At 43.1% G+C, this 14,057-nt stretch overlaps 1 protein-coding gene across 3 annotated transcripts in view; it reads left to right on the top strand.

The window, feature by feature from the left end:
• eif2b3 (eukaryotic translation initiation factor 2B, subunit 3 gamma) overlaps window positions 1-14,057 on the top strand; it is a 167,601-nt gene that overhangs the window by 54,878 nt on the left and 98,666 nt on the right. For all 3 annotated transcript variants that reach the window (XM_068036980.1, XM_068036981.1, XM_068036982.1), the window contains one exon: window positions 440-599. In XM_068036980.1, coding sequence (XP_067893081.1) covers window positions 440-599 — 160 coding nt within the window. The remainder of the gene's footprint in view (window positions 1-439; window positions 600-14,057) is intronic.

Below are 14,057 nucleotides of genomic sequence, written 5' to 3' on the forward strand. Positions count from 1 at the left end.
ATTTATGTGGTACAAATGTTATGTGCCGCTTACCAGCCCAAGCCTGAATGTTGTCCAGGTCTTGCTGAATATATACATGGACTGCTTCAGTATCTGAGCAGTTGTGAATGGTACTGAATATCGTACAGTCAGCGAACATCCCCACTTCTGACCTTATGATGGAGGGAAGGTCCTTGATGAAACAGATGAAGATGATTGGGCCTAGGACTCTACCCTGAGGAACTCCTGCAGCTGAGATGATTGGCCTCCAACAAGCATCTTCCTTTGTTGCTTTCTGATTTGAAAGTAACTACATAACTACATTTCTTTTCTGTCCTTTTTATTAATTCATACCTTCCTCCTTTCCATTCCTACAAGAGCCATATTCTAGGCAAAATTTGCATGTTGTGTTGAAAATTGAATTGTATTAAAAATTGAAAAGTTGTTTTTCTTTTCACAGACAGATGTTTTGGTGGTCAGTTGTGACCTCATCACTGATGCAGCTCTGCACGAGGTGGTAGACCTGTTCCGTGCACATGATGCCACAGTGTCGATGCTGATGTGTAAGGCGCATGACTTTACTGAACCTGTACCAGGCCAAAAAGGAAAAAATAAAGCAGGTAATGGTTTCCCAGGAGAAAAACAAATAAGCAATTGATCCTTGGAAATAAGACCAGATAGACCAATAGTAGTGCACAAACTCCTTATGGAAGCCTCATCAGTGTTGCACCATAGGTGTTGTAGAGAGTGGTGTTTTATACTTATGGAAAAAATGGGCTAAATTTTCAGTTTGCCATCAGGTGCAGAACTGGTGTGGATTATGCAAACCATCCAATGGCCATTGAAATTAATGGAAATGAAAGTCTGTCAGTCTGTATAATGGGTGGCTGATCTGTAACACCAGTTTTACATTGGGGTGGCAACTTGAAAATCTACCCTCAGTTATATGGTTTGTCAGTCAGAAGAAATTCGAAACAAATTTTCGTCTGTCCACTTTCATTGGGCAAAAGGCATACATTTGCAAGCCAACCATCTGCCTATTGTATTCAGTGCAAGACGCAACCAATTTACATTGTTTGGCCTCATTAGAATAATTTAAGTGAGCTGCCAGCACTGAATGAGCACTGTTAGTCAGCTCACAGATCTATTGGATGGGTGGGTATCTTCTGACTCCTCTGCAGAACTGAGCCAGAAGTGAGAAATTAAAAAGTGTGGCAGTGCTGGGGGCTGGTGAACATATGAATTGTTGCAACTAACCGCTCAAATCAAAGCCCCCAATCAAAATATACGATTCTGATTGTGGTGGGAGAAACACATTGTTAATTCAATCCCGTCTCTCCACAGATCGCCTAATTTAGCATTTTAAACTTTCCAAATTAAAGAAAGACCCAGCCAAATTGTACCATCTATTAACCCCGAATGAGGCTAACCAAACCAGGTGTCTTGAAATCAACAAATTAACTGCTTAATTAGAAAAACTAAATTCTTAAACACTACTAAGATATAAACAACATTTAAAATAGAAAAAATTAGAATCCTTGCAGATTTACACTCCTGTTGGCTGTGGAACAGTCCAACGTTGCTTGAAGTCCCCACAGCCGTCCAATGGGGAAGAAAAATGTTCAACAGAAGAACAGTCCATAGTCTAATTCAAAAGTTGAAATAGTTGCTCTTGCTCCAGCGATGAATTTCAATAATTAACAACATGCAAACACTTTTTTTAATGGATCAGTTTGGCTTTAAAATGTTTGAGGGATAAAAGATTGTCACAGTTTAACTTCCCTTCCTTCAGTTTAAATTATCAGAGATCTCTGTTTTGGCTTGACTTTTTAGAATTTTGAGAGAGAATAATAAACAAACAGACTAAATTCTCGTCCTTCAGTTTAAATGGTCAGTTTCTCCTTTTCAGGTGCTAACACAGCTGTCTGTCTGCTTTCTCAGTTAGAACAGACTGTTTCAACTAAAAAGCCAGTTCAAAAGTTTATTGCAACATTGTATATCAGGTCCTTGGTCTCTGGCTGTTGCCGGGTAACCAGGATGCATTCTTTGAAGCTGGTTGGTTCCCTCTCCGTATGGTTGTACCCAACGGCAACCAAAGTACACTTTCTCTAACTCCTGAGGTTTGCTGGTTCTTACAGCAGTACAGCTCCTTTTCCAACCTTAAAGGCGCACCGCATTCTTCCCAAAAAAAAACTACAGATCATAACAGAATTAGGAGCAGAGTAGGCCATTCAGCCTCTCGAGGCTGCTCCGCCATTCAATAAGCTCAAGGCTGATATGTTTGTGTCTCGAATTTCACACTCCCATCTACCCCCGATAACATAGAACAGTACAGCACAGTACAGGCCCTTCGGCCCACGATGTTGTGCCGATCCTTTAACCTACTCCAAGATCAAACTACCTACATACCCTTCATTCTACTATCATCCATGTACCTATCCAAGAGTCGCTTAAATGTCCCTAATGTATCTGCTTCTACTACCACCGCTGGCAGTGCATTCCACGCACCCACCACTCTCTGTGTAAAGAACCTACCTCTGACATCTCCCTTAAACCTTCCTCCAATCACCTTAAAATTATGCCCCCTGGTGATAGCCCTTTCCGCCCTGGGAAAAAGTCTCTGGCTATCCACTCTATCTATGCCTCTCATCATCTTGTACACCTCTATCAAGTCACCTCTCATCCTTCTTCGCTCCAATGAGAAAAGCCCTAGCTCCCTCAACCTTTCTTCATAAGCCATGCCCTCCAGTCCAGGCAGCATCCTGGTAAATCTCCTCTGCACCCTCTCTAAAGCTTCCACATCCTTCCTATAATGAGGTGACCAGAACTGAACACAATATTCCAAGTGTGGTCTAACCAGGGCTTTATAGAGCTGCAGCATAACCTCGCGGCTCTTAAACTCAATCCCCCTGTTAATGAAAGCCAACACTCCAAACGCCTTCTTAACAACCCTATCAACTTGGGTGGCAACTTTGAGGGATCTATGGACATGGACCCCAAGGTCCCTCTGTTCCTCCACACTGCCAAGAATCCTGTCTTTAAGCCTGTATTCTGCATTCAAATTTGACCTCCAAAATGAATCACTTCACACTTTTCCAGGTTGAACTCCATCTGCCACTTCGCAGCCCAGCTCTGCATCCTGCCAATGTCCCGTTGCAACCTACAACAGCCCTCCACACTATCCACAACTCCAGCAACCTTTGTGTCATCGGCAAACTTACTAACCCAGCCTTCCACTTCCTCATCCAAGTCATCGATAAAAATCACAAAGAGCAGAGGTCCCAGAACAGATCCCTGCAGAACACCACTGGTCACCGAGCTCCAGGCTGAATACTTTCCATCTACTACCACATTGTCTTCTATGGGCCAGCCAATTCTGTATCCAGACAGCCAAATTTCCCTGTACCCCATGCCTCCTTACTTTCTGAATGAGCCTACCATGGGGGAACCTTATCAAACGCCTTGCGAAAATCCATATACACCATATCCACTGCTCTTCCTTCATCAATGTGTTTTGTCACATCCTCTAAGAATTCAATAAGGCTTGTGAGGCATGACCTGCCCCTCACAAAGCCATGCTGACCATCTCTAATCAAACTATGCTTTTCCAAATAATCTTAAATCCTGTCTCTCAGAATCCTCTCCAATAATTTGCCCACCATCGACGTAAGACTGACTGGTCTGTAATTCGCAGGGTTATCCCTATTCCCTTTCTTGAACCTTTGATTTCCTTGCCTAACAAGAATCTAACTACCTCAGCTTTAAAAATAGTCAATCACCCCTACCCCACCACCTTCTGAGGCAAAGAATTCCAAAGTCTCTCAACCTTCAGAGAAAAAAATTCCCCTCATCTCTGTCCTAAAAGGGCGGCCCCTTATTTTAAAACAATGTCCCCTTGTTCTGGACTCAGCCATAAGGGTCCTTTCCACATCCACCTTGTCAAGTCCATTCAGGATCTTATACTTCAATCAAGTCTCCGCTCACTCTTCTAAACTCCAATGAAAACAAGCCCAGTCTGTCCAACCTTTCCTCCTAAGGCAAGCCGCTCATTCCAGGTATCAATCTAGTAAACCACCTCTGAACTGCCTCAGACGCATCTACATCTTTCCTTTAAATAAGGAGACCAAAACTGCACACAGTACTCGAGATGTGGTCTCACCAATGCCCTGAATAACTGATGCATAACATCCTTACTTTTATTTTCAATTCCTCTTGCAATAAAGGATAACATTCCATTAGCCTTCTTTATTACTTGCTGTACCTGCATACTAACCTTTTGTGATTCATGCACTACAAACACCTAGATCCCTCTACACCTTGGAATTCTGTAGTCATTCTCCGTTTAAGTAACACTCTGCTTTTTTATTCTTCCTGCCAAAGTAAACGACTTCACATTTTCCCACATTATACTCCATCTGCCAGCACCAGTCTATTTATGGACTGCTCAACACTCCAGCCAGTGGAACACCAAAATTGCACAGGACAAGAGTCCTGTGTACAGTATAGTGTCCTGATTTACATATCGTAAGTAGGCTCCCACCTGTTTCCTGTCCAGCTTCCAAAATTGGGATGGGCTATACTTGGCAGGAACAAGGTCTTGCGTGCTGCGCAGCAAATTTTGGCCCATTGCTGCTGGTACCACGGGCTCCAGCGCATGTTTCATGGAGATTAAAGAGGGGCACTGGTCTATAGACTACATCAGAGATTATAGTGTGTGTTGCGGAGAGCCTGTATAATGTATATTTTTAGTTAGAGAGCCAGGTAGGCTCAAAAACAATTAAATTGCAATGAAGGATATGTTACAGAAGAAGATAAGAAATAGGAGCAGGAGTAAGCCATTTGGCCCCTTGAACCCACTCTGCTATTCAATAAGACCATGGCTGATCTGATCATGGCCTTAACTCCACTTTCCTGCCTGTCTCCCTAACTCTTGACTCCCTTTAGATCAAAAATCTGTCTAACTCAGTCTTGAGTATATTCATTGACCCAGCCTCCTGCTCTCTGGGGAAGAGAATTCCAAAGATTAACAACCCGCTAAGAGGAAGAATTCCTCATCTCCATCTTAAAAAGGAGACCCCTTATTTTGAAACTGTGCCCCCTAGTTCCAGATTCCCCCACGAGGGGAAACATCCTCTCAGCAACTACCCTGTAAAGCCCCCTCAGAATCTTGTATTTCAATAAGATCACCTCTCATTCTTCTAAATTCCAATGAGTATAGGTCAAACCTGCTCAATCTTTCTTCAGAAGACAACCTCTTCATCCCAGGGGTCAGCCTTGTGAACTGTCTCTGAACTGCTTCAAATGCAAGCATATCCCTCCTTAAGTAAGAAGACCAAAACTGTACGCAGTACTCTAGGTACGGTCTCACCAATGCCCTGTACAGTTGGTAGCAAGACTTCCCTGCTTTTATACTCCATCCCCTTTGCATAAATGCCAAGATTCCATTTGTTGCCTTAATCACTTGCTGTACCTGCATGCTAACCATTTGTGATTCATTTACAAAGATACCCAGATTCTTCTGTACTGCATAATATTCTGCTTTTCCCTTTCTGCCAAAGTGGACAACCTCACATTTTCCCACATTATACTCCATCTGCCAGATTTTTGCCCACTCACTTCACCTATTTATATCTCTTTGCAGGACTGCTAATGTCCCCCTCACAACTTGCTTTCCTACCTATCTTTGTATCGTCTGCAAATGGGGCTACAGTGCACTCATCCAGGTCATTAATATAAATAATTGTAAATATTTGAGGCCCCAGCACTGATCCCTGTGGCACTCCACGAGTTACAGTTTGCCAACCTGAAAATGCCCCATTTATCCTGACTTTGTGTTTCCTGTTAGTTAGCCAATCTTCTATCCATGCTAATGTATTACCCCCAACACCATGAGCTCTTATCTTGTGCAGTAACCTTTTATGTGGCAACTTTTCAAATGCCTTTTGGAAATCCAAATACCCTATATCCGCCCTGCTTGTTGCATTCTCGGAGAACTCTAATAAATTTGTTAAACGTGATTTCCCTTTCATAAAACCATGTTGACTCTGCCTGACTGCATTATGCTTTTCTAAACGTCCTGCCACTACTTCCTTAATAATGATTCTAACATTTTCCCAATGACAGATGTTAGGCTAACTGACCGATAGTTTCCTGCTCTCTGTCATGCACCCCACCCCCCCCCCCCCAGCTTCTTGAATAGAGGTGTTACATTTGTGGGTTTCTAATCTGCTGGGACCTTTCCAGAATGTAGGGAATTTTGGAAAATTGCAACCAGTGCATCTATTATCTCTGTAGCCACTTCTTTTAAAACCCGAGGATGCAGACCATCAGGTCCAGGAGACCTTGTCAGCCTTTAGTCCCATTAGTTTTCCGAGTACTTTTTCTCGAGTGATAGTGATTGTTTTAAGTTCCTCCCTCCCTTTTGCTCCTTGATTTTTCCACTATTCTTGGGATGCTTTTTGTATCTTCACTGTGAAGATAGATTCAAAATACTTGTTCAAAGTCTCTGCCATTTTCTTGTTTCCCATTATTGATTCCCCAGTCTCATCCTCTAAGGGACCAACACTTACTTTAACTACTCACATCCTTTTTATATGTTTGTAAAAGCTTTAACTGTTTTTATATTTCTTGCTAGTTTGTTTTCCCGCTCTAATTTCTCCCTCGATTTTTTTTTTTTAGTCGTATTCTGCTGATTTCTAAGACGTTCCCAATCTTCTAGACTACCACTGGTCTTTGCAGCATTGTATGCCTGTTATTTCAATCTGATACCATCCTTAACTTCCAGAGTTAGCCATTTGCATATCCTTCTCAGAGTCTTTCTTTCTCAATGGAATATATCTTTGAGGTATGAAATATCTCTTTAAAGGTCTGCCACTGCTTCTCTACTGCCTTACCATTTAACTTATTTTCCCAGTCCACTTTAGCCAACTCTGTCTTCATACCCTTGTAATTGCCTTTATTTAAGTTTGACTCTAGTTTCAGACCCAAACTTCTCATCCTCAAACTTAACGTGAAATTCTTTCATGTTCTGATCACTCATGCCTCGAGAATCCATTCCTATGAGGTCATTTATTAATCCTGTCTCATTTTGCCATTATAAAATAGCCTGTTCCCAAGTTGGTTCCAGAATGTATTATTCTAAGAAACTGTCCTTTATGCAGTCTATGAACTCATCCTCCAGGCTACCTTTGCCAATTTGATTAGTCCAATCTATATGAAGATTAAAATTGCCCACGATTATTGCAATACCTTTCCTACAGGCCCCCATTATTTCTTGATTTATATTCTGTCCTACAGTGTAGCTACTGTTAAGGGGCCTATAAACTATTCCCACCAGTGACTTCTTTCCTTTGCTATTTCTTATCTCCACCCAAACTGATTCTACATCTTGATCTTCTGAGCCAAGATCATTTCTTCCTACTGTACTGATCTCATCCTTTATTAGCAGTGCTCTCCCACCTCCTTTTCCTTTCTTCCTATCCTTCCGAAATATCAAATACCCTTGAATATTTAATTCCCAGCCTTGGTCATCTTGCAACCACATTTCTGTAATGGCTATCATACCATACCCATTTATTTCTATTTGTGCTCTCAACTCATCCACCTTGTTACAAATGCTGCATGCATTCAGATAAAAATCCTTTAATTCTGTTTTTTTACCATTTTTCCCTACTCTGACCTTACTTGCTGGTGCATTCTTATGTTTGTGTGCTCTGTCTCCTCTTGTCACACTCTGGTTAACATTACCCGTATCACTACCCTGCATTATTGTCTTGTCCTTTCTCGTTAATTTCCTACATTTCCCCTCACCTGAACCCCCCCCCCCAGCTATTTGGTTTAAAGCCCTCTCTACAGCCCTAGGTATATGATTTGTCAGGACACTGGTCCCAGGTTGATTCAGGTGAAGGCCATCCCAACGGTACAGCTCCCTCTTTCCCCAGTACTGGTGCCAGTGCCCTTTGAATCGAAATCCATTTCTCCCACGCTAATCTTTGAGCCACGCATTCAACTCTCTGTTCTTATTTACCCTATGCCAATTTGCTTGTGGCTCAAGTAGTAATCCAGAGATTATTACCTTTGTGGTTCTGCTTTTTAATTTAGCCCCTAGCTGCTCATACTCCCTCAGCAGAGCCTCTTAGTCCTACCTATGTCGTTGGTACCCACATGGACCACGACAACTGGATCCTTCCCCTCCCACTCCAAGCTTCTTTCCAGCCTCGCGGAGATGTCCTAACCCTGGCACCAAGCAAGCAACACAACCTTCGGGACTCTCGCTCTTGGTTGCAGAGAACAGTATCTATCCCTCTAACTATACCGCCCACTACTACTCCTGCAGTCCTTTTTACTCCCCCACTTGAATGGCCCCCTGCACCACGGTGTTGTGGTGGGTTTGCTCTCGTCCACACAAGGTGCAAGAACCTCGAACCTGTTGGACTAGTGCAAGGACTGAGGCTCCTCCATTGCTCCTTTCTGGATCCCCATACCTACCTCATTTGTAGTCACACCCTCCTGTCCCTGAGAACGGACCAAATCTGAGGTACCTAGTCTAAGGGGTTGTGACTGCCTTCTGGAACAAAGTGTCCAGGTAACTTTTCCCCCTCCCTGATGTATCACAGTGTTCAAATCGTCATCTGCACTTCCATCTCTTGTGTTCTGTTTAATTAGGTTTCAGGTCTGTAAATATCACTGATAATTTGTAGTTATATTAAGTAGTTTAACTAGTTAAGCTACAAATTTAATACAGTACTTCTATCTCCCCAGTACCAGTTTAAACTACTGCCCCACCTTAACTCACCAAGCAATCACCTAATTAATGCCTCTGGGCTTCAGCTCTCAGGTCTCACTGTCTCCTGCTTCCCCTCTCAGATTACTGCTTGTTCTCTAAAAGACCAGAACAGCACCTTATCCCTTACTGTACCAAATTTCCGAGTTGAGCACCCTGTCTCGCAGCACTCCAGTTAAGCAGAATGTCATCCTACTGTCAATATTTTAATGTACTGTGCATGTCAGCATAGTCCAGTAAAGCATGTGGAATATGCTTTGTGGGTGGCGCAGTGGTTAGCACCGCAGCCTCACAGCTCCAGCGACCCGGGTTCAGTTCTGGGTACTGCCTGTGCGGAGTTTGCAAGTTCTCCCTGTGACCGCGTGGGTTTCCGCCGGGTGCTCCGGTTTCCTCCCACAGCCAAAGACTTGCAGGTTGATAGGTAAATTGGCCATTGTAATAGTGTAGGTAGGTGGTAGGAGAATGGTGGGGATGTGGTAGGAAATATGGGATTAATGTAGGATTAGTATAAATGGGTGGTTGTTGGTCGGCACAGACGCGGTAGGCCAAAGAGCCTGTTTCAGTGCTGTATAAATAAATAAATAAAAATATCAGTGTTGTCACTATAATTTTTATTGAGTATAATGGTACGTCTATGAAAATTTTGTACCCACAACAGTGTGGAAAATCACCTAGCAGTACAATTATAAATAATGTCCTTCAATATGAGCTGTGTTAGAGGAGAATTTTTTGACTATCTTAGACTGGTGTGAAGTACTAGTGGTTACAGGCCTCTCAATTTGAGCTGATGAATTGAGAGTAACATGCAATAATGTTGTGAACAGGCTTGTTTAGCATATTGAGATCAACGGACTGTCGTAAATTTATATCCGAGCCATGGTGTCAGCATGTTTCAATGTGATTACTCTTAATTGATCACCTGATTGTTTCCTCATTACTGGCACCTGCTTTTATATAGCTCAAGATGCTTTCTCCAGGCAAACAGTAAAAAGAAAGAACTTCCTATTTCATGTCTTTCGCAACCTCACAACTGCTTTGCAGTTAATGAAGCACTTTCGAAGCATAGTCACTACTGTATTGTAGTCAAATGCAGCAGACAATTTGCGCACAGAGAGGTCCAATAATTGACCAGATAATCTCTTTTGGTGTTATTTTGTGGGATAAATGCTGACCTGGAAACTGGAAGAACTCCTGCTCTTTAAGTAGCGCTGTAGGGTCTTTCACATCCATCTGAGGATAAATGGGGCCTCGGTTTAACATCTCATCCAAAAGACATCACCATCACCACCAGTGCAACAGTCCCTCTACTGCACAGAAGTGGCATCCTAGATTATGTGCTACGTCTATGGCATGGAAATTGAAATGAAGACCTACAGACTGAGGTGAGAGTGTTATCACCGAGCCAAGACTGACACTTAATTATGGATGAGGTAGGCCATTTGGCTCATCTCCATTTCTCCATGCAGAGATGTTAAAGACCTGCATTACAGCACCCCCAATTGGTTCATAAATGATTTCAGGGTTTTTTTCTTTTACTTCTGGGAGCCAATTGCTCTTTGTGTAAAGAAATGCCTGATACCTTTTACTGGCTTGAGCCTGTGTTTCTTGTTCTACTGTCAGTTAATTTAAAGTAATTTCCAAATTTACTTTTTCAATGCTGTTGCAATCTTCTATACTGTATGCTGACCTTTCAGACGTATCCTTTCAAGGCTGCAAAGCCAAGTTTCTCCAGACTTTTAACTTAACTGAAGCCTATAAGACTGGGTTTCAACCATGTAAATTTTCTCTGCACTGACCCTAGTGTTTGAGTGTCTTCTTCTGTTTAGGTGACGAGAACTGGATACAGTTATCAAGCTGTGGTCTAACCAGAGCACTGTACAATTTTATCATAACTTTCAAGATTTCAGTTCCATTGTTTCGGCTGTATAGTTCAACATTGGCCTTGTTGATTGCTTCGCTGTATTGATTGGACATTCTGAATGCTGAGCCAGCTGAGACTCCCAGGTCTTATTCAACTTCATGCTTAGTTATTTCAACACCATTTGTGCAGTATGTGTGTTACCCATTTTTCCTTTCAATGTTCAATACTTTACATTTGTCTATATTAGACATAAGCTGCCATTGTTCTGCTCAATGACACAATTGAAGTAGGAGCAGTGCACCAATTATTGCCTGGGACTTGCCTTTGCCCATCTTGACTATGGTCACCATGTTGCACTCTATTGGTACTTCCCTGTGTCGAGTGATTCCTTCATAAAGATTGCCAATGCCTCACATATCCCCATAGCCTCCTTTAGCTCTCTGGGATAAGTACTATGTATCTGAGGATTTATTGTTTTTGTGTCTTGTTCTGAGTAGGGCTGAGTAGTGAAGTAATTCATTTTGTCTGGAATAACTTGTTTGAAGAGGGCATGTTATTTTTGCCTTTGCTTCTTCAGGATGTTTACTGAAAGTTTACTGTCTGGTGCTGATCTTCTGTTTGAGCCAGTTTGCATATATTATAGCTTTACTTCTTCTCCGATCACCTTCATCCACACCTTTGTTATCTCTAAACTTGACTATTCCAATACTCTCCTGGCTGACCTCCCACCTTGCACCCTCTGTAACCTTGAGCTCGTTCCTAAACTCTGTTGCCTGTATCCTAACTCCACCTAGAAGAACAAGGGCAGCAGATGCGTGCAAACACCATCACCTGCAAGTCACACAGTATCCTGACTTGGAAATGTATCGCCTTTCCTTCTGTTGCTGGGTCAAAATCCTGGAGCTCCCTCCCTAACATCACTATGGGTGTGCTTACACAACTTGGACTGCAGCATTTTGAAACAAGTCTTTCATGTCAATTTGGGGTGAGTTGATTCCATATCTGATCCAAAAGCAGTTTGCTGCTCCTAGCTCTTCATTAGAAAGCTGTGAAGATCAGAAGAGAAACCCCAAATCTATAGGTTAGTTCAGTGAACTGTATTGGATTTTATGAGCTTTATGACCATAGCAGGACTGCAGTCCCAGCCTGCACCAAAATCAAAAATATAACTATGTTTGATTTTTTTTTTTAAGCTTTATTCTAAGATCAGGCTTGACTAATCTAATTGAATTTTTTGGTGAGGTAACAGAAGGTTGATGAAGGGAATGCAATGTATGTTGTCTATATAGATTTTTAAAAATGTTTGACAAAGTACCACATAAAAGGTTGGTTAACAAAATTGAAGTTCATGGAATAGGAGGGTCAGTGCCACTTGGATTAAAAAAGTTGGCTTAAGGACAGAAAACAATGAGCTGTGGTAAATGGTTATTTTTTAGACTGGAGGATGTTAGATAGCGGTCTTCCCCAAGGGTCAGTGCTAGGACCACTTTTTTTTAAGATATATATAAATGACTTAGATATCTGAATACAGAGTAAAATTTGAAAATTTATCGATGATGCCAAACCTGGAGGAGTGACAAACAGTGAGGATGATACCAATCGACTGCATCAGAATATAGGCTAGCAGAAAGGGCAGCCAAGTGGCAAATGAAGTTTAATACAGAGAAATGTGAGGTGATGCATTTTGGCAGAAGGGATATGGAGAAGCAATATAGACTGGTGCAGTTCTAAAGAGTATGCAGGGACAGAGGGACCTGGGGCTGCATGTGCATAGATATTTGAAGGTAGCTGGGCATATTGATAGAGGTTGATAGGTTAGCAAAGCATATGGAATCTTGGGTTTCATAAATAAAGGTATTGCGTAAAAAATTAAGGATGTTATTCTGAACCTTTATAAAGCTTTGGTTAGTATTGCATCCAGTTCTGGTCGCCACACTTTAGGAAGGATGTGAGGGTCCTTGAACGGGTGCTGAGGAGATTTACCAGAATGGTTCTAGGGATGAGGGATTTTAGTTACAAGGTTAGGTTGGAGAAGCTGGGGCTGTTCTCATTGCAGTTTGTGGGGAGATTTGATAGATTTGTGGGGGGACAGCGGGGGGGGGAGAGAGAGGTGGGGGGACAGCGGGAGGGGGGGGAGAGAGAGGTGGGGGGACAGCGGGAGGGGGGGGAGAGAGAGGTGGGGGGACAGCGGGAGGGGGGGGAGAGAGAGGTGGGGGGACAGCGGGAGGTGGGGGAGAGAGAGGTGGGGGGACAGCGGGAGGTGGGGGAGAGAGAGGTGGGGGGACAGCGGGAGGTGGGGGAGAGAGAGGTGGGGGGACAGCGGGAGGTGGGGGAGAGAGAGGTGGGGGGACAGCGGGAGTTGGGGGAGAGAGAGGTGGGGGGACAGCGGGAGTTGGGGGAGAGAGAGGTGGGGGGACAGCGGGAGGGGGGAGAGAGAGAGGTGGGGGGGACAGCGGGAGGGGGGAGAGAGAGAGGTGGGGGGACAGCAGGAGGGGTCAACAGCGGGAGAGAGCGAGGGGGGGACAGCCAGAGTGCAAGTGAGAGGGTGGGACCGCCAGAGAGAGAGAGAGGGACAGAGAGAGAAAAGGGGGAGACAGAGGGCCAGGACGACAGAGGGAGAGAGAATGATCAAGATCACTCCTGACAGATGGACGTCTATCCTGAATGCTCTGAATCACTACAAGTGTGCGGGCAAATATTGACTACTTTGGCAAGCAGAAAAATGCCAGTTATCTCAATAAATCAGTGTCCAACATAGTGAAGAGAAAATAAGTCAAATTAGTCTTCTCATTTAAAGCTTCTTCACAAAAATGTACATTTGTTGTTTTGATTAATAGTAAGATAAATCTTTAATGCCTTGATCTTTCTGAAATTATTTCACCAGCCCCCTATGTAAGACAAAAATTGTAATGTGGCCTCCCCCATGCAAAAAGGTTGGACAACCCTGATTTAGGACCACACCTATTTTGTCTGGGTTTGCTGGTTTTAGTTATACATTTATCCAAATGCTCAGCATTGTACCTTTAAAGTTGTTCCACTGTCTTCTACTGAATCCAATCTGAATTCTACTGCAGTCAAGTCGATTGCGTTGTTCCTTCATTTTTAAAGTAATAAGGCTGGCTCTTGGTCTTTAAGAACATAAGAACTAGGAGAAGAAGAAGGCCATTCAGTCCCTTGGGCCTGCTCCACCATTTAATAAGCTCATGGCTGATCTGATTGTGGCCTTAACTCCACTTTCCAGCCTGCCCCCATAACCGTTGACTCCCTTGTCGATCAAAAATCTGTCTAATTCAGCCTTGAATATATTCAATGACCCAGCCTCAACTGCTCTTTGGGGAAGAGAATTCCAAAGATTAACGACCCTCTGAGAGAAGAAATTCCTCCTCATCTGTGTCTTAAAAGGAAGGCCTGTTCCAAACTGTTATAACCCTATAT

The sequence above is a fragment of the Heterodontus francisci genome, chromosome 8 (assembly GCF_036365525.1).
Source record: "Heterodontus francisci isolate sHetFra1 chromosome 8, sHetFra1.hap1, whole genome shotgun sequence".
Taxonomy (NCBI): Eukaryota; Metazoa; Chordata; class Chondrichthyes; order Heterodontiformes; family Heterodontidae; genus Heterodontus; species Heterodontus francisci.